This window comes from Empidonax traillii, unplaced genomic scaffold (assembly GCF_003031625.1).
Source record: "Empidonax traillii isolate 1590-97213 ecotype Southwest subspecies unplaced genomic scaffold, ASM303162v1 scaffold497:size1267575, whole genome shotgun sequence".
NCBI lineage: Eukaryota > Metazoa > Chordata > Aves > Passeriformes > Tyrannidae > Empidonax > Empidonax traillii.
Window position 1 is genome coordinate 896,227 of NW_020955690.1, and position 20,879 is coordinate 917,105.

Consider the following 20,879-nt stretch of genomic DNA (forward strand, 5'->3'; position numbering starts at 1 on the left):
AGTCCCCTTAGTCTAAACCACCTCACTCCATCTCTCAGTCCCCCTCAGCTCTCTCAGCCCCGCCGCTCCCCCTCTCAGCCCTCACAGTCCCACCGACTTCCTAGCCGCCCCGGGCCCCCTCAGCCTCACCGTCTCCTCAGCGGCTCGCAAGTCCCTTCACCCTGCCGGGAGCCGGGGCTGAAACCGCTGCTCGGCCCGGCCGGACCTGGGCGGAGGCTCCTCGTCCCAGAGGGAGGGACTCGGCCGGCGGTGCTCCCTGGGGTGGCTCTGGACTTTTTTTACTTGTCAGACTTTAAACTTGCACACATAATGTTTTAATTTCAATGGTAAGTTGGTTACAGTTTTGGTTGGGGTTTTTTGCCCTTTTTTTTTTTTTTTTTTCAAATTTACCTTTTCAGTAAAATAACAGCGTTACTGATCAGCCAATACAGTATACGGAGCGTGAAAATTATTTGCAAATAGAATCCAGATCAGTTAAAGAAAATCTATTAGAGAAGTAGCTGGCTGTATAAACAAAATTAAATGAGAAATAAGTTTGATTTGTACGTTGGGTCAGTCCTTAATGACAAGTTCTCCCCACATAAAGTTCAGCTGAACTCTGTTGCTTTCAGTGTTTTCAGGAATTTTTGGGAGGCTCTATATGTGAACCTATTAGCTGGGAAAACAAAGTGGATTTAAGAGTTTAAATAATGTGGACTTCTACCATCTGTAGATTTTTCCTGTAGTATATCTACATTTTAGCACAAATGTTTCTTTGCCCAAAGTCTAATCAGTGCTTTCTTTACTGCTTTCCTGAAATACTTTTTGAAATACTTTTTTGAAATACAAAAAATTGCTTCATGATAATGTGCAATTGAGATGTTACTGTGAAATTTTTATACTTCATGCTTTTAGATCTAGCCATCGGATCTCTGTCTTGTTCATATATACATGTATTTCTTGTATTTAATTTTCTCCTTGACAAGTGTTAATATAAAATTGGAATAAATTTGTATGTAGCATTTTTTGAAATACAAGGAACAACAGCTTTTTTGTCTGTCCATTTATTTATACAAGTATCCATGTTTTTGAAAACAGATTTTGTAGTAATCTTCCCTTTTTATACTGTTTTTCAAATATAAAGCCAAGCATGTATTTAGTGAAAAAATGCTTTCCACAATGGATCTTAATGAACTCAGTGAAAGCTCAGTCCTTTGTCAGCTGCTTTAGGAACCAAAAACATTTTCTGCTGAAATCCTAGTGACTGCTCCCTTATTTTTATTATGGCTTATGACTCTCTAGCCTGGGCCCTCAGCCCCTGAGAACTGCTAAGCTTTTGATTTTGGCATTGTAGTTGTGACTGAGAAATCTGAAAATGAAGAAAAAAGTGGAACAAAAGAATAGGCTGAGTTCAGAATCAACTCAGTCAGTCAGAGTATAAAGAAATACATTCACCGTGACAAAGGTCCTTAAGTAAGGATGAATTTGTGTAGTATTTATGAGAACTGGGAATTAATGGAGGAAAGAGATTTAATCAGAAAGGCCTGATGGAGTCTCTAACAGAAATCATTCTTTCAGAAGGCTCAGTTTTGTGACAAACTTGTCTACTCTTTGATCTTTGATTGCTACAGTTGATTACACTTAGTTGGTGGGGATGTGGTGGACACTGGCTGGATGGAAGGCATTGAGAAAAAACCAAAATACACTACCATAGGCATAGGCAAGATTAAAAGAAAAAAAAAAAAAAAAAGAGTGAGGTTTTGTTTGTTTCTGTGTTTTTTTTTTGTTTTAATGAAGTGACAGCAACTTTTTAGCATTTTACAGTAACAGTATCTTCTAGTCCATTGACATTTAGCTCACACTTCACTAAATGTTGGGTACTGCAGTTACCAGTTGGTCACTGAGAATTAAATTTGGGTTCTTCCTTTCAATTTCTGAGTATCTGTAATAATGATAAGAATATTCTCCAGTTACCCTACAATAATAGGTTTCTCTGCTGTGAGTGTATATAAAATTTGGAAACTAGTTAGTCATCTAGTACAGTTTAAGCAATGGTTTTCTAATGCAGAAAAACCCCTGCTCTCTCCCACAGCAATTGAAAGACTAAATCTTTTTAAAAGAATGTTTATACATTCTTGTCAGAAAGAAGATAAAAATGATTGTTCTGAGGAAAATATACATGAAAATGTCTATTCTAGCCTTATCTGAAGCAGCGTGTTAGCAGCTAATGAGCCCTAATGAAAATGAAGATCATCTGGAATGAACCAATCAAGACAAAACCAAACAAACTGACCAAACAAAGAAACCCCAGACAGAGAAGCTGAAGACACTGATATATCTAAAGCTGTTTTCGGGGTGCTGGCATCTGTCTCTGCCTGACTGCTGGCCTCTGGCAGCCCTTAGTTCTTTTCCATGTCTGTGTCTCCATGATTAGCAGGCTGGGTAGAGATGGCTCATCCTGGTGCTGGTCCTGCTTTTCAGAATACATTTTGATTCCTTATTCTAAGCAGGATTTATGCTTACACATCTGCTGACCCACACTTGGTTTTTATGCTTTATCCTAATCTATCTCTCCTCCATTGAAGGGAAGGATGTTGTAGGAGCTGAAGGCCTCACAGAATTCCAGACCAGTGGCATTTGCAACTTTGTCCACTGGGACAGGGTCAGTCCATCATAGAAGGCCACCAGGTGAGGTGGCCTCCTCCTGGGAGCATGTTCTTGCCACCTAGGCTCCTGTGGGGTGAGTCCTGTCTGCAGGAAGCCCCAAATATCTGACAGGATGACCACTGTTTTAGGAGCCCTTCCCCCAGAGCAGCTGCAGCGGGATTTCCTGTGTGAGGAGGTGCTACTGGAATGGCCCTGGGAGCTCTGGGGGCCCTCAGATGACTGTCGGGCCTGAGGGACAGGGAAAGGCACCATAAGAGGGAGAAAGCAGCTCCTCAAGACTTTGTCAGGGAAATAGTCATTTATTTGCTTCTGCTCAGCTAAAGAGTTTCTGGAGCCCTGCTACTGCCAACCTGCGAGGCCACCTCTTGCTGGGCTAAGGAGAATCCTGGGGGCTGGGGACCCTCCTCTTTGAGGGTTGCTGGGATCCTCTGGGCGAGTAGTCCCTGCCCTATCAAGGAGCAGAGGGGCTGTGGCTGCTGCCCTGGGCACAGGGATCCTCTGGCTCCTCCTGGGGCTGGTTCTGCTCTGCAGGGTCAGGCACAGCTCCGGGGCAGCTGGGATTCCCTTGGAAGTCAGTCTGTGATGTTTCAGCTCCCTCTTCTACCTTGGAGCCTGCAGGGCTGCTGGTAGGAGTTCTCTCCTGGGAGCTGCTGGAGCTGGCTCTGGCTGCAGGCCTGCTGTCCTCATCTCTGGCCTGGTGGAAGCCCTGCAGTCTCTGTGCCTCCTCACTGCACTGGCCCACAATGACACTGATGATGTCACGGATCAGTGGTGCTGTGTGCCTGCTGAGAAGGGGCTCCAGGACCTCCATCAGGACCTCAGCACGCAGCCCGCAGGCACAGAGGCCATGCAGGATGGATCCCTCTGCAGCCTCTACCCTCCACCACTGCTCCCCGTAGAGTGCAGCCAGCCTCTGGCGCAGCCAGGATCGTGCAGGGTCCAGGAGGTGCTGCTGGCAACGGAAAAGTGCTGCCCACGCCTCGGATGGGATGCCACCCACGGAGTCTGTCCCTGCATCCTCCTGCCCAGCTGGGGACAGTGTTCCCTGTGGAGAAGGTGGAGTGGGCACCACAGGGTGCTGGGGGCTGTTCTCGGCCAGGCAGAAGCGAGCTCTCCCTGCCCGGCAGTTGGTCTCCAGTCGCTCCTCGGGGGCTGTGATTTCAAACTGGATGTAGTCCTGCTCGCCCCGCTCAGAGAACCTGACAGTTTCCACTGGCTTGCTGCAAAGTGGGCACGCTGGGTTTGTCTTTGCCCACCGCAGGATGCAGCCCAGGCAGAACTGGTGGCGGCAGGGCAGAGTGGAAGCCACGTCATTCCGAATGCTGTGGCAGATGGGGCAGCTCCACTGTGTCTCCGTGGCCATGTCTGGTCCCAGCAGGCTGGGGGGAGCTGAGGACCAGGAGATGTTCCCACTCACAGGCACTGTAGAGCTGGAGCCAGTCTGACCCAGGCTCTGGCAGCACCCAAGTCTAATCAGTGAGGGACATGACATCGCAATCTGTCCCCTCGTGATGTCACAATGTGCTGCTCAGTGGTCACAATCTGCCGCTCAGTCTCGCACCTGAACATGAATAGCAAGGAACACAAGGTCACAATCCATTCCCTGGTGATGTCATAATCCACCACCCAGTGATGTATCCACCAACCAGTGGTGTCACAATGGGACATCCATCCCTGCATTCCCTTGTGCTTTCACACACACATCTTGATCTTAAGTTTTTTGCTCACAGGGAGCTGAAAGAAAAACAAACTAAAGGAAAGTGAAGTAGCTGGTTTCTACTACTGAGGTTTCGATTATTCTCTTCCAGTCTACAGCTTCCAGTGTCTCCAACTAAATAGTTCTTGCATGCCATTTACTTTTTTCATATCTAACTAGCTCAGTAACCAGTTAACTATTTACCAACTTAACAGCTCCCAAAACAAAATAACAATTATGATTTCAAGTTAATCATAGTCAAAGGCTTAAAATCTTCTCAAAGCTACAACTTTGGATTGACCATGGTCCAGATAAATCCAATAAATATACTGGATGTATTCAGTATTGTGGCCAACAAAAGGCAAAGGGTTGTATGAAATAAAACTGGCTAAAAGATGCATTGCATCAGATATGTATCAGTAATATTTTCTGAAAGATTAATATTGCTTTGTAATAATTCTGAAGGTCCTCAGATGCCTACATTTTTTCTGCCCTTAAAATGTAAAAATCTTTCTGCTGTTGAAAGTGCAAGCATTCCTCAGGCTGTTAAAGGACTTTTGGAACATATGACTTCAAATAAGAACTGTTTGTCAAATCTTTTATAAGAACTTAGGGAAAACTTTTTGCAAAATTCGCATTCCTGAACAGAACTAAGATAATTTTGCCTACATTGTATTCTTCACTACTGTCAGTGGGAACCAGGTAATATATGCAGGTAAGATTCATGAAATGATGCTTTAGAGGCTCTGGACTACAAAAGCCCCATGAACAGGCTTAAACTGAGTCAGCCTTCAGTCAGGGGGGTTCAAGAATTAGCATCTGTTACTTTCAACATGCTGCCTTTTTAACTTCTTGATACTAGTCAGCCTTTAGGTTTTAATTATGTCATTAAATCAGTGCTTGCTAAAAGGATTTTTTTCCTGTTACTACCTTTTTTCTTTTTTTCATACTACTAGCTAATTGTGTAAACTCTCATCTCTTCAGAGGGTCACCACTCCCAGACTGCCAGAGATGTAACTCAAGAGACTTCTATTTTGTGGGTGAAAAGGGAAAAAGGCTATACTTCAATGATTCTTTAATGAAATAATAATAAAAAAAAATCCATCTTTACAGCTCCTGCTGCATTTTAAATAGCCAGTTGCAAATGCAATAAAGGCTTTAAGATTGGAATAGAAAAGCCTATTTTCTGAAGTATTCACTACTGAAAAAAACTGCTTACCTTACAAGCAACTGAAGTTATTTTCATTACATCTTACCTGAGCTGGGATGTTGGCCATCGAATTTTGGGACACACTAGCCTGTATAAAGGTTTAAAATGCTGCTGGAGGCTGGGCCACCTGGTCTCCCCACATTGCAGGGAGCAACACAGAACAACTTTACCATTTACTAACTTATGCTAACTATATTCCATTTCAACATATGTGTCTGCACCACAGCTTTAGGATTTGTTCACAACACTTTTCACAGAATGTAAAGGTTGAGCATCCTACAATTAGGGCAGCAATAACAGGGCTTGTTTAACAAGACACACTACAAAGTTCATATTATTTAATGTCAGTAACTTCGCTTTATAAGCTAAACTAAATGTTTAAGGCTTTCCCTTGGGAATCAAAGTGTATCTGGTGGCATTTCAGAGACTAAAAGGTATTAAAATACTATGAAAATATAATACTCCAATCCTATACAGCATGTAAACATAGTGAAATATCCTGATCACGAGGGAGTTACATTTTTCTGCTTCAATCTTTTCCTGAAGCTTTGCATAGGTACTAAGGTTAATTTTTAAAATTCCTTTTTAGCCTTACTATAAAAACACCTAACTGTAAAGCCAAAATAAATGGAAGTATCTGTGACAACTGAGTCATAGGTCAAGACTGGTACTAACAAAGAGCTTATCGTTCTTGAAACCTTACATAATTTCTAACTGCAAGGTGGATAGTAAGGGATGAACAAGTAAACTAAATTTTGGACTTGTTTACTCTGATGAGTTTAGTGAAGTTGCCATTGACTTATGGTACCATAAGTGAGAAAAGAATCTCATCCAAATGCTTCAATCACACTCAGAGAAAAATGTTTTCTGATGGGAAGGTTTGGCATGTTTATTTTCACTAGCCACTTCCTTCAGATCAGTATATACATATTCTGCGTTCAGAAAGTGTAGTTACCTTCACTTAACAGATGTATCTGAATAATCAGATTCCAAATAAGAACAAGAATTGAATCCTTTTCCATGGATTGTAATGTGATAGGAGTCAGATGGAATGCAGAGCATGTCTGGAACCGATTCCACAATGACTCCCCATGTGCACAATCTGCAGCCTTCAGCACATTCTAAGGGGGATGAAATGGAGGGTGAAGCAGAGAGGAGAACCCATGGCCAGGCTCTGTTGAAATACTTATGTGAGATATCAGAGTGAAGGAAAATATGAGAATTGTTGGCTTCAAAGAATGCATATTCATCATATGCATGTACTTAAATCTTGTGTAATTGCAGAAATTGCTTTTAAAAATTTTCCTTCTTTCCCTTTTAAGAGAAATCCTCTGCACTAGAAAGTACAATTGATTTACAACAAGATGCTGCTGGAAATCACTGCCATGATCTTAACCAGTACCACTGATACAATGTAAATTACAGTCAACAGTTTTGACCAGAAACACAAAACACAATCCCTCCCAAGTCAAAATCTCAGGAACCAGAATGAGGTTTATTAAATTCCAGAAAAACACTGGATTTACATAGAAGAGACTGCTCCATTATTAAAGACAATTATGGTAAATTAGCTTTATTCTTTCTGTATACATTTCTCATGTTCCACAGGACCTTTAATAAATTATCCCCAGAAATTGGCTGCTTCCAAGCTCGACTTGATGTTGTGCATATTTTCCCTGCGTTGTTTGGTATAAACATTTGCTTCTCCCTTTTGCAGTCGTTGCTTCAGAGCAGCCTTTTGCTGCTTGGTCAGCTGACGTTTTATCTTCTGCTTTACCAGTTCCTACAAGCAAACAATTCAGCATCAGAACTTTCTTTGGACCATTTAGCACCACAACACAACAACAGCTCTTTCTCAGCATCACCATGAACATGATGTTGACTGCAAAAAGGATGATTAGAGGTGCTTCCTTGTAAGAAAATCATAAATCAGCTGACTGAAAAGGAAGATTCTCTGTTGTGGACAAAGCCTGTAAGGAATGCCGCATGTGTGTTTAATGCCACACCCCAAGGACTCCTAGCATCTAAAGGGGTTATCTATGCTATGGTCTTCTCACAGTCTTAGGTCTAATAAATAGCACTTTAAATCCTGCCTTACAGAGTTTTAAGTGTCTTTTCTTACAGAAATGATAAAAGACCAGCACCTCTCTATGCAAAACACATTACTACAAAAATGTAAAAGGTGATAATATTCTAGAACACTTCAGGTCCAGCAGTAATTATTTAGTTTGTGCCTATTTTTTTTAGCACCTTGGTTTTTCTAAAGTTTAGATTACAAAGATCTGAGTGCTTCTAATGGAAAACAACAACTTCTTGCCACAAGTGTTCCTAAGTCAGGAGTGATTTGCAATTCCTGCTCCAGTTTTCCCATTGTGAGGCTTTTTCCTGTAAATATTCACAAGGTCAGGACTGTCTCCTGCCTCCACAGTATAAACACTGAAAAACAATGACTGCCATTTACACAAAACTGCAGTAGTTTTATGAAATTTCATGTTACGTGCACCTGTGCTTCATTCTGCTATGGATGACATGGTAACAGTGTTTGTAAACATGATAAACGCCAGAGGACAGTTTTACAAATAGGTGCTGGCAGCTGTGTGCAATTTAACGTGGTCTGAGAGCAATAAGAGCAGAACAACAACAATATTTACCGGAGGAATGGTGGAGCAGCTCCCAACACTTCTCACTGATGAGATACTTTTAGTCCTTGTTCTGTGCCCAGCAACAGGAACAACACACTCCTCACTAAGAGAACACATAAATCAATGTATTATTCCATTAGCAAGACCTTGGCCTTTCTGAGCACTATGTTTGAGTCTTAACCTTCTGGCATATAACCTGAAAACTCACAAGAGAACATGCCTAGTGCTACAAAACGTTTGTATTTTAAATATTAACACTAGTTTTCCAAAACAGGCACTTCATGAAAGGAAAAAATTTGTTGCACAACAGTCACATGTGTATCAAGTACACAAAGAGAAGCCTCAGAGCACTAAAAAAAAAATGTCTTAGATTGTGCACAATGTTTTGACAAGTCATTTAACTGAAAAGCAAAAAAACAGATGAGGACTATTAGCTTGATCTATGCATCCAGGTACATGGCAGGCTGCAAACTCAGGAATTAAATTTCACATACAAGGGGCTAGTCAGAAGGTAAGCAGGAATTTGTAAGTATGTTGGGAGAGGAATTAAAAGCTAGAACAACACACGATGCAATGTATTTTAATACTACAGTCCAAGCCATTCATTTTGGCTAACTTCAGCTGAGTAAGCAGCAGAACACTTTGACACAGAGTATCTGAATTATACACTTACTCATAAAAGTTATTAAGAAGTAGTATTTTAACATAAAGAACTCCTCCACTAGCAATATTAACTGAAATAAAAAGGGGAAAAATATATATATATATATATTTTATATATATACAACAAATTAAGTTGGTCTATGAAGTGCAACACCTGTTTTCTCATTAGAAACTATTACACAGCTAGACAATCATGAGACCATCAGGAAAGATATTCACAGAAATGTTTTCAAAATAAACTACACTTTTAGTCTTCAGTTAAAACAAGGGCAGCTGAAGAGCAGTCCTTCTTGAGCTGCTTGAAACATTCACATTTACTGGGAGAAGGGGAGGAACCACATCCACTCCTAGATAGTAATTATGAATCTTTACCTGTAATGCCTGAACTCCTGATTTAAAGTTGACGAGTCAACCAGCTCTGGGCACTCATATTCATTCTCCTTGTCTTTACAGGACCCTCTCTGACCCCTCTGATCTTCCATTTCCACAGCATTTTTGTTTATGCTTTTGCCTTTAAAAGAAGTAATCGCAGAACTCTCTGCATCTCCACTGCACTTCCAAAGCATAGCTTGCCCTCCAGCTTTCTCCAAGGCTGAACTCAATTCTGCCATACTCAGCCTTTGCGTATTTTCTCTACTTTCAGCTGTATCAGCCTCTTCCTCACTGCTACACACGGCATTGTCAGAGGTCCTGCTTTCAGAGAAATCACCCACTTCATACGTGAAGTCTTCATTATTTTCTCCATCTTTGCTGAAGAAGTTCAGCTCATTCTCAGCATCTTCTCCAAGCTCTAGTACCTCTGTTGTGTTGTCATGCTTGTCAGAACCTGGTGGACAAAGCAGGTCGTCATCATCTTCCTGCATTTCTTTTGTGTAGCCACTGGCAGCTATCTCTTTATCAAGAGAACACTCTCTCCTGTAAAAGAGGAATGTTTGGTTTTAATACGCTAAATTATCAAGCTACCAAAGTGCTACATTTTGGATAAAAATGCTAATCAAGTTAGACTGTAAGTACCTATACCTATAACAAAGAGGACATACTCTGCTGAAACACACAGGATAGTGCTGCGCTTTACATAAAGTATAAATACAATGTGACCTGAGAGAAGAAAACCTCTACAGATGATGATTCCATCTCCACAACCTGCATTTATGTTTATTTACAGGAAATTATTTTACTTTAGCAGGAAAACCATTTCATTTTAAATTCAGAGTATGCTGAAGCACACAGAGTACTAAAGCATTGCACAGAGAGTGACTCAAGTGTGGGACCCCATTGGAAAAGTGCTCAGAATAAAATTAGGCCATTTTCAGTGCAACAGCTTCAGTCTTAAAATGACTTTTCCAAAGGGAAAAAAGACATTAGGAAGAAAAGTTTGAATGTAATGCTTGAAGAGGCAGTCACCATATTTATGAGCATTTTAAAAACAGAATTAAAACTGAAACCCAGATTAATCCTCAGTATACCAAAACTGTCAAATAGGCTGATTCTGCATCACTGTTAACATTTGTTGGACATTCATCATTTGGATCAAGCTTTCAGATTGATCTCTCTTCCTTAGTTGAAAGAAGACAGACAAAGGAGGCAGCACAGATTTCAAAGCACACTTTAGCTTCTGAAGACCACTTACAGTAACTTCGCTTGAAGAAAATACAACAGGAATGACAAAAATATACTTTAACATTGCATAGTTAGGTGTATTTTTTTTTAAATCTTGTACATGCATCTCTCAAGGCACCCATTTGTTTTCCACAAAACCAACACTAATGCCATAAATAAAAGAAATCAAATTCATCTGGTTGTTTCTACCTGATGTCTTTGAATATTGGGAAGAGCTCACTCTCGTAGTTGAAACGTTTCTTAAAGAACTCCTTAATACAGTTAACATCTCTGTCAAAATACCTGTAAAAAGCACAGAATTTTACAAACAAACAAAAAAATCAATGAAGTCTACTGCAGTGAGAAACTTTTACCCTATATTTCTTGTCCTTTACTGCTTTTTTTTATAAATTATTTCTATCAGTGACCCCAAGACAACAATCTAGGAAAAGAAACTGGATGCAGTTTAAATTTCTTTCCTAACTGAACAACATTATTATCTCTGAAAAACAATTAATTATGTATTTATTCTACAGAGACGTAGAATTAATTATGTATTTATTCTACAGAGATGCTGTCATTAGCATTTACTCGGAAAACACCTTTAAATTGGAACCCACCACTCAGCATTTGCATGTGATGTTGACATCATCTGAGGGAAATCAATCAAAGTGGCATGATCCTCATTATCCAAGATGAGATTAAATTCATTGAAGTCCCCATGAATCAGACCGTGATTGGCAAGTTTTACAATGAGATCCATTAATTCACTGTAAACAGCAGCAGGATCTTCCATGTGGTGCACCTGGCACCTGAAAAGTAAATAAAATATTCTGAACTTTGGAAGACTTAACTTAAAAATACAGACAAGTGATATGAAATACATCTGACGGAATGCCAGGGTAATTCAAGTTAAAAAGGCCCTCAAGTCTCAGGTCCAATACCCTCTTCAAAGCTGAGTCAGCCCTGAGACCAGACCAAATTGTTTAGATCTGTGTCTGGTTGGGATAGAAAAATTCCAGGGATTGAGAGAGACTGTGCAACCTCCCCAAGCAACCACTGCCTCTCTGTCCTCAACAGGGAAAAATGTCTCCTTATACCCAGGTTAAATCTCATTTATACTCACACTCACTGCCTCCTATCAAGCATCACTGTCATAATGCACTGTTTCAATATTGGATCAGTTAACTTTTATGTCTCTGCTGTTCTAGGTAATCTTATGGTCTCAGTAGAAATAAAGTAATAAAGGAATAAATTCCTTTCTTGGACTAAGAAGAAAAAAAAGTTTCTCTGAATAAAAATGTAAGAGAAGCAAAACCATATCAAATAGAATACTAGTGAGCATGGGCTGGAGGGCATTATTCAGCATGGTGAAGTCAGAATTCCTTCACAAGACAAGGAAAAACTCTAGCCCTGTTACCTTTCTTAACTTAGCATTGTTAGCGTCTCTGTAACACAGTGAATTAAACCTTCACTACTTACAAAGGATAGCCATCAACAAGTTCCATAACAACTGCGTGCCTGTTGTAGTCTATGGGTCTTGGAACAGGAAAATTTCTGTCATGCAAAGCCTGGAGAGAGGCAACACAATGAAATATTAAAATTAAATAGTTAAGGAAGCATCACATATATTGGCATCTAAGTTCATTTTTAAGTATTAATAATCAGCATTCCACCACACTGAAGATTAACGAAAGGTAGGTCATAATATTTTGAAACTCTCCTGTTTGCATTTTCTAATGCACATTTATCCATTCACTCGATCCACTCAACTTTTTTATGGGTTCATTCTCTTTTTACTCATTCTGTTGTTACCAGTGAATTTTTTTCTAAGACAGAGTCCCAAGTTAAAGTAATATAATTACACTTTTTGTTATTAAAATATTATACTACTACTGCTTTTCAGCACACAATCCACCCCCAACCCTCTGTTCAGAGAAATGTGACCCCCCCCCAGTTATATTCCCACAAGTTCTGACCACATAGTGCTTTACCAGTTGAACCATCTAAACCAAAAAAGAGGTCCTAAGGGTATTAGTTCTTTCTCTCTCTGTGGAGGCCACTGGTAGGGCCCATCACAGGGGTTTCTTTGGAGAAAAAAGAAAATCATATTTAATATATATACTACTCTTGAACAGCACAAAAGGAGAAAGGAAAACTATTTTTTTATAAGTAGTTTCCACTATCATATTTCAATCCCTGTACACTGTGTTTTTGTCCGCAGGTCAAAAAACCTGTAACCCTGAGAGTGGCAATATATTCTTGGAAATGAAATCTTTCCCCACAGTGCAGGACAAAGTGTGCCTTTTCAGTTCAAAACACTCATCTGGACTAAAAAGATTTCCCTCAACAGCACAGCAACAGCTGAAAATACGGTAAATTAAAAGATAAAAGAATTTTAAGAAACTTCAGCTATTTGCAAGCTTATGCAATGAATTTTAAAGGAAAAACTGCAGAGCTGGTGAAACATAGACTATCTATCCATAAATAACAATGTCAAACTCAAATTCACTGACTCTGTGGTTCTGTTCCATGTAATTTCCATGGCAAAGCTTATGGAAATCGTACAGAACATACAGCATTGAAAGTCTTTGAAATGTTTACTTTAAGTCCATCAGGGGTATGAAAAAAATAAAGCCTAAATCCTACCAGTCCTGAAAACACAGACCGATCAAACAGCAGTCTGAAAGACACCTTCCAGTCTGTTACACCACTGCTGACGCTGTGAGTGGCCACCTACCTTCATGTAGGCAAATTCCTTCATTGCCGCTATCCTAGATAAATACAGCCACGACATTTTGTGTCTGTGCTTGTGGTAGTCACGTTTATTCTTCAAACTGCGGAAGGAGGTTCTTCCAAGGCGGTGTAATTTCAGTGCAAACTGCTGCTCCTCTTCGTTTGCAACAATATAAATGTCTAGAAAACACACAAGGGCACAGATCTAGGGAACAAGTGATATCTAACAAGCCACAGTAACTTTGTTACTTCTCACCATTTCTGGCATGGCAAGTTCTACTGTAGTAAAGGCAGCTGAATTTACAGCTCACAGATCTGAACATGAAGAGGTTACTGTTGAAGCGTTCATGTTACTCCACTAGAAGAAATACTGATGTCATGTGGAACATGTTTCAGAGTTCACCTTTTCAGAGAAAAATCTTTCAGCTTAAGATTCCTACATTCAGGTGTAACACCCCTGGACTATCTGCATAGCAAAGGGCTCTTCTTGAGGGAAATCCAGGGCAGATGGAGTTCTTAATCACACTCTGGAGGAGCCACTCCTTTCTGCTGAGTGCACAAGCCATCCAAGGGGGCAGACTCCTAATTTAAACACTGTTAACAAATGGCCCATGTTTCATTTCGAGCATTTGTCCACCAATAATCCCCTTCTCTAATTACAGAAGTTACATCCTGTGTCAAATTACATGAACATAGGAGGAACCAAGAGAGTGTTCCAATGGTTTTGAGCCTATTTTATTTGCTGCCCTATTTTTAAGTGGGATGAAAAAGCTGAAACTTTGTTTTTGCTAAAATGGTTTGAAACTCTTCACAAAGCAAAAAACAAGCAGCATCTGCCTGCAAAGCACCTTTCTAAGTTATGAACTAAGAACCAGACAAAATGGGCAAACGACAAAAATGTTCTTGTTAAGAAATGCTCAAATGCAGCCAAAAGCCTGACGTTTTCCACCATTTCAACAACTGACCTTGGTGTTTCACAGATTAACTGATGGAACTATCCAGAGGAAAGCTCACCTAATTTCTAGCAAAATATTTGCAACATTAAAGCCGTGTCTGCTTAAAAAAAATTATTAAAAATGTTATTTTATTTACCTGATTCTTTGCCAACACCCATCTGGTTTCCTACAGAAGTGATGACTTGTCTTGAAGAGAGAGTTTTCAGAGCCAGGTAATCATATCCTGCATTAGTTAACCGGTAACCCTGGACAGCTGGGTAGAAATAAAACACAAGATATGTCATTCCTTATTATGCATACATCACATTTAAAATAAGCCTCATTTTAGTCTTGCTTCAGCTTACACCCAAGTAATGTTTCACCCCTTGGCTCCTTATCAGTCCAATTTGACTGAAAGGTAAGGATGTTTGAATTTCCACAACTTATGAAAATTGACAGCTGTGCAATAGACAGAAGTGCTGCCTCTCTCTAAAAGAGGCAATAGCAGTACCTTAAACAGCCTGAGAAAAGTCAGCGTTTGTGAAGATGCACATACAGGAGACACAGCAGGGACTTGGGATTGTTGTGATGAACTACAGAGACCCTTAATCCTCTGAAGAACTGGGACAAAAGGAACAGGTATTTCCTGCAGACTTCCCCATTATGTTTGCAGGGCCAGATGCAACTAGAAGGCTGAAGGGAATGGGGAAAGGCCTGCACAACTTGACACATGGCAAGGAATAAAAACTGCTTCAGTAGCTGTTCCTGGGGGTTGAAATGTCCAAAGACTCTGCAGTCTGTTCCAGAACTGTAAGGATGAAACTCATTTGGGTTGACTCCTACATGCATTTGAACATTGTTTTAACTGATGATTCTTTTTATTTTATTCTGAGCAAAAAAGGAAGTGAACTGTCCATCTCTTTCCTGCCTGTCATCTCCGTAGGTACACACAGCTCAGCAGATAACAGCACTTGGTGCTGCACAAACCCACATTCCCAGGGCAAGTCCAAAAGAAGGCAGCACAACTGCTCACACATCCCAACCTGCTGTGCAGGCACAGCTGCGAGGCACTGGGAACTGAGACTAAGAGAGGGAGTCCCAAAACAAAACTCAAACTCACTTTTGGTTCGTTCATAAGCCAGAAGTTTGTGCTTCACCAGCTCCCTCAGAATTTTATTGCAGCCGCCATGTTTGAGGTTGGCAATGGAAGCAATCAAGCTGGCAGGAACTATTTCATGGTTCTTCATGCCCATTTCCACCTAAAAAGAGATAAACAAAAATAATTTGTCAGCCAATCCAACCTGGGGAATTCTTCAGTTAAAGCCAGAAGGTGAGAGTGGCTGTTTAGATTTTAGTCCCAGCCACCATGAGCAGAGACATGGAGATGCTGATGATGTAATCTTGCCAGGGGTGTATGACCCCCTGAGCATCCCCAGTGACCCGCTGAGCATCCAAAACAACCACCCAGGACACCTTGGGCATCTTCCATGATCACCTGGACATCCCCAGTAACCACCCGAGAATTCCCACAGACTACCCAGGGCCCACCAGGCATCCCCAGTGACCCCTTGAGCAACCCCAGGGATCTGCTGAGGCCCCAGGGATCCCCTGAGTATCCCCAGCAACCACCTGGAACCCCTGGGGCATCCTCAGCTACGCCCTGGGCATCCACAGTGACAAGTAGGGACCTCTTGAGTGGCATCCTAAGTAACCACCTGAGCAACCCCAGAGTGTTTCCAGGGATGAGCTGGGACGTCTTGAGTATCCCTAGTGATCCCTTCAGCATCCCCTGGAACATCTTGAGCATCCTCAGGGACACCTTGAGCATCCCAGGGATCCCCTGAGCATCCCCAGTGACCACCTGGGACACACTGGGCATCCCCAGGGACCACTAGGGACCCCTTGGGCATCCCGAGTGACCACCTGAGCATCCCCTGGGTATCCCCAGCGACTCCTAGACACCTCCAGCGACCACCTGGGACCCCCTGGGCAGCTCCAGTGACCCCCTGAACATCCCCAGGGACCACTCGCCACCCTTTGGGCACTCCCAGCGACCACCAGCACACCCAGCACCCCCCTGCCCTCACCGCTCCCTCCCATCCGGGCGGCCGAAGGAGATTTCGGCCCGACCAGGTCCCTGCCCCTCAGGAATTCCCAACGTGGAGCCCCGGGGGAAGGGGGAGGGGCGTTGCGCAGACTCCACACCGCGGGTCCCACCCGGCCCGGCCTGGCCCGGCCCAGCCCCGCCTCGCTCACCGCCGTCAGCACCCTGAAGTGCTCCCGGGACAGATACCGCAGCATCACCACGTTCAGCTTCCCCATAGCCACGCGTGGGGGGCGAGGAGGAGGAAAAACAGGAAAAAAGAGAAAGAGGGAAATCAGGGAGGAGGAAGCGGAGCAGGAGGGCAGGGAGCGGGACGCGTGCGCACAGCAACCCCCGTGTGGGTCCTGGCAGCTGCGTGAGCCCTCCACGCTCAGATCAGCTCAAGATCTTTGTGCTCCTCCCTCCTCACCGAGCTGGGATCGACCAGAAGCCGAAACGGAGCCAGACGCCGCTCCTAAATGGGCATCTCCTCCCTTCCATCCCTCCCTGCTGCGGGGCGGAAGTTGTTTGTGCGGCTCGTAAGCATCTGCCAGGACCTGCCCGAGGAATGGCCGCTGCTCCGCCGTGACGTGACAGCCTGGAAAAATGTGGGATTGCAGGGAGTCGGTGTCATTTGCGGTGGGAAAGAGCTCTTCAGGCATCCAGCCCAGCCTGTGATCCTACACCCCCCTGTTAGCCAGACCGGGGCACTGAGTGCCGCGTCCAGTAAAGCGAAACATAAATAAACATTGCATACATACGTATACAGTAATATATAAACATGCAAATATATAAACATACAAAATATGAACATACAGACATACCGAATATAAACATACAAACGTGTAACATAAGGAATAATTTTTCTGTTAGAGAAGGGTTGTAAAATTAGAAATTATCTTCTTTTTGTATTAGAAAAAAGAGCTTTAGGATCTCCAGATAATACCTTACCAATACTATAGAAATATTTTATCTGCTTATAAGTGATGTAATATCAATTATATTACAATGTGTGTGTGCAAACCTTGGAGTCTTGTTTTTGGAAAAGAGCTGCTTCTGCTACTTCAGCCAGAGGAAAATGACAATGTGCTTATAATGGACATGACAGCAGTACTAGTGGAGACTGGGATTTTGCTAAAAGCTACTAAGCCCACATTAAACATAGCTTCTTTCCTCTTTCATTTAGAGCTACCCTCTAATTCCTTTTTAGTGTATTATTAAATTACCTAATCCATCACAGTAGTCTGTGTTATGGAAAATATTGCGTCGCAGGAGCTGTTCAGAAATGGTCATATGGGACCAGTAGAACAATATTGAAAATTCAGGCTTGAAATGAAAACTGCCAGCTATATAAAAATGGTCAAGTCTTCATTATGTGTTTAACATGAGTATTCAAAACCTTTTACCGCTAAACTACCACTAATTTTGATATTGCATATCAAAATCCATCTTTGGGCTCACAACGTTACTTGGCAAAAATCTTCTTTTTTTTATTTTTGGTATGAAGAGGTTTGCATACAAACATCAATAGTAGATCATCTTGTTTCATACATTATGTACAAAAGTGCACTGAATTTGACAGGCATGAAATTTGTATAATTCTAAATTTTAGTATAATTCATGAGTGTTTAAATGAATACAAATAAATTATTTCAGTACAGAAACAAATGTGGTCTTCATAAACTGACTGCATTTAAAAATATTCTATACCAGGGGTATTTTACAATGCATTTGAAGAAATTACATTTTAAAGGATGCAAAGGATGTTAGTTGTTTTGGGGTTTTTTTTACTTAGTGGTTTGTTGGTGGGGTCTTTTTGTGACAGTTCAGAAAAGCAGTCAGATTTTCAGCTGATTTACAGGTGATTTACAGCTGGAACAACATTTCATGTCAGTTTGGTGTGAAATAATCAGTAAGAAAGTTATGATCAAAATAGTCAAACTAATCAGACAAATGGCTCAACGTGTACATATTTCTGTATGACCAAATCTTATTTTTGAACCTTTTTCTGCTTGTTGGTCTGAGAAACACCCAGTACTTACTGTGCCACTCCTGTTTTGCACTTAGGGGAGAAATCCTTCACTAAGGTGAGCACTGAAGATGCCACATTAGTCAGTGGTAGTTGTCAGTGAAAAATGCCTAGGAAAGGGCATCAGACAAAGGCATACATGTGATACTTATGCAGCACACTCACTCAGTTTGCAGCTGAGACAATTCCTGAATATTTGTTTGTGTTTTGATAGCTCTCCAAGGTACCTGTCTTTCTGGGGCTTAGATTATTTTTCAACATTTGAAAAGCTCAGTGTGGCACAAAACTGGGCAGCAAAAAGTTTCATGGCTTAACTGCAGGAGAAACATGCCCTGCATGCTTTAAATCTGCTACTTGCATTATATGCCACTCTTTTTTCACTATTACCTTAAAATGCACAGGTACAATTCAAGTTGCTTTTATGCAGGCTCCCCATATCTCTTGCTTTTATGTGGGATGCTATATTTGCCACATAGTAGAGGGTTCATTCATCCATTTGTGGACCCCCATTTTTAGTCCATTTAGTCTTTTTCTCAGATCTCTTCTTTCACTGCAAGTGCAGCTACTCCTAGATCAAATTTAATCAGAAGAGGGCAGCATTTCACTTATTTTGACAAATTGTTTTGCACCATTTCACGCTCAGAAATGAGGGTACAGCTTGTGGGGCCCTGAGAGAATGTTCTGATGAGGATTTGCCTTTCAGCTCTGCTCACTGTTCAGCCTCCAGAGCATGGTACAAGCAGTTTTACTGGAAATGAACACATTTTCCCTTAAACTAATTAAAAATAATAATGTCAACCACATCACTTCAAATTTAAAAAAATAATATCCTGGAAGATTTTTACTTGGTCCTGGGAGAATTTTACAAGACCACTTTCTGTATGCAGTTAAAATTGTCTGAAATTGCATAATTGTATGCAATTGCATATTTTGTGCAATTGTAATTGCTCAGAAATACACCTTATTTATAAACCTTCGATTTTTTAGGGTTGTAAAATGTCTCAGCTGATGATCTACTTGGCAAGAAGTTACTTGCAAGAAGAGGAGCTTTAGTTCAGCAAAGGTAGGCATAGGGAAATGCAAAATATTGTCATATCCTGGATCTGTCTCTTTCACTATGTGTGGAAAATGGCATTCAAGACTGGACCGCAAATAATGCATATCTGTTGTGTGCCCACATCTCTTAAAATGTGTATACAGCCCTGTGTCCATTTGGAGCTACACAGGTTCAAAGGATCAATCGAACACATACCCATGTCTGTTTGCAGGGAAAAAGATTCAGTTTCTGAAAGCCTCACTTGGATGTTGGGTGAAGTAGTGGGATTTTTTTTCATGGGTTTTCTTGTCATTGTCACTGCTATTTTTATATCAAACTACACACCTGGAATTTGTCACTCCAAGAAACATGTTTGCTTGGATGGATATTTTTGCTAACCTTTGAAGTTTTCAGCTCTAAACTGGAAACATGCATATGCACAGTGTATCTGTATTCATGGGATCAAAGCTTATATGAACACTGATGTAGAGAGGTAAGATGACCACAGAAAGCAGTTGATCATGAAGCTAATCTGTAGAAGGGAAGGGTATCCTGGTAGAAAAAGGAAATTTCTTAAAGTGGTAATGGAATATTCACCTTGGCTTCTCACCAACTACATCTGTTTTATTTGGCAGTAAATTAGATTAATTTTTCCCAAGTGGAGTCTGTCTGGCCTGCAACAGTAGCAGGTAATCAACATCCCTGCCATTATCTCATCCCAAAAGCTTTCTCATCCTGTGTCCTTCCCCATCCTGGGTGAGAGCTTGGCCCTTCACCATGGTAAAGTTCCACAATCCAAAGTTTGCTGCCAGCCACATGTTTGGTAGAGACTGTTCCATGAGACCTTCTGCATCAGCACAGACCAAGAAGAGATGGAACTGGTGGCCCAGATGAGTGCCCTTCAGTCCTCTCTTCCCTGTGTTTTGGAACGCAATGATATTTGAATATCTCAAATAGGGTACAAGGTAGATTCAACTTTTGAATTCCTCAAAGCAGGAGATAGATTGGGGTATTATGCTGATATTCACTGTTTCCCTAGCTAACCTCAGCATGGTAGGGACACAACTCAGATTGAGAAGAGATGCCAATTACATATTTAAGAAAACGGAAGAGAAGCCTGTTGAGCAGATGAAATTGGTAGCTGTCGTGATGTAGGAGCAGTGGCTGGCCCGAGGAGGGCCAGGACCCCTCCTCCCCAAGCCCTGGGCCAGGGGCAGGTGTGGCACTGAAGCCCCCCTTCTCTCCTGTAAGAAAGTAGAAAAAAAAACTTTAGAGAAGGACTAACTGCTTGGAAGAGAAACACTGCAGAAAGAATTCCAGCAGAGAGATAAGGGACCTCAAAGGTCAAAGTTGGCAGCAGCAGGAGAGAGAAGAGAAGTTCGAAGTGGGGAACTGCTTCTCCCCCCTCTCTCACGCTCTGTCCCTTCAGCAGGGAAAAGACTGAAAAATAAATCCCTGCCACCCAGGGAAGATTATTGGGGTGAGGAGACCCCCATGCAGCTCACAGAGGAGATTACATTACAATGAAGTAAGGAGATGCATGAGAAAGCTGAGACTTCATGAAAGGGCTGAAATGAAACAGTCCTGCTGGAGATTTGTGACCC

At 41.7% G+C, this 20,879-nt stretch overlaps 2 protein-coding genes and 1 long non-coding RNA gene across 3 annotated transcripts; 1 reads left to right on the top strand and 2 right to left on the bottom strand.

The window, feature by feature from the left end:
- Window positions 1-3,097: 3,097 nt before the first annotated feature.
- On the bottom strand, window positions 3,098-4,106 carry LOC114063870 (E3 ubiquitin-protein ligase Topors-like). The gene has a single exon (XM_027896440.1). The coding sequence runs from the start codon at window positions 4,007-4,009 to the stop codon at window positions 3,098-3,100; it is 912 nt and encodes a 303-aa protein (XP_027752241.1). The 5' UTR covers window positions 4,010-4,106.
- A 225-nt stretch (window positions 4,107-4,331) lies between these two features.
- LOC114063875 lies at window positions 4,332-5,433 on the top strand. The gene is made up of 2 exons (XR_003572623.1): window positions 4,332-5,057; window positions 5,327-5,433. It is a non-coding gene; the product is annotated as an uncharacterized LOC114063875 (long non-coding RNA).
- Window positions 5,434-7,028: 1,595 nt separating this feature from the next.
- RIOK2 (RIO kinase 2) lies at window positions 7,029-16,554 on the bottom strand. Its single transcript, XM_027896446.1, has 10 exons — window positions 16,384-16,554; window positions 15,248-15,386; window positions 14,285-14,401; window positions 13,197-13,372; window positions 11,939-12,027; window positions 11,077-11,268; window positions 10,667-10,759; window positions 9,230-9,772; window positions 8,204-8,297; window positions 7,029-7,335 (listed from the first exon to the last, which is right to left on the bottom strand). Exons 1-10 carry the CDS (start codon window positions 16,447-16,449, stop codon window positions 7,174-7,176), a joined length of 1,671 nt encoding a protein of 556 aa, XP_027752247.1. The 5' UTR covers window positions 16,450-16,554; the 3' UTR covers window positions 7,029-7,173.
- Window positions 16,555-20,879: the final 4,325 nt, after the last annotated feature.

Excerpts from the sequence above, each read along its gene's own strand:
- LOC114063870 (XM_027896440.1), bottom strand. The coding sequence starts at position 4,009 with ATGGCCACGGAGACACAGTGGAGCTGCCCCATCTGCCACAGCATTCGG.
- RIOK2 (XM_027896446.1), bottom strand. The coding sequence starts at position 16,449 with ATGGGGAAGCTGAACGTGGTGATGCTGCGGTATCTGTCCCGGGAGCAC. Across the intron at positions 12,028-13,196 it reads AGGAATTTGCCTACATGAAG|GCTTTGCATGACAGAAATTT; the intron begins GTAGGTGGCCAC and ends GCCTCTCTCCAG. Across the intron at positions 10,760-11,076 it reads TCACATGCAAATGCTGAGTG|GTATTTTGACAGAGATGTTA; the intron begins GTGGGTTCCAAT and ends TGCTTTTTACAG.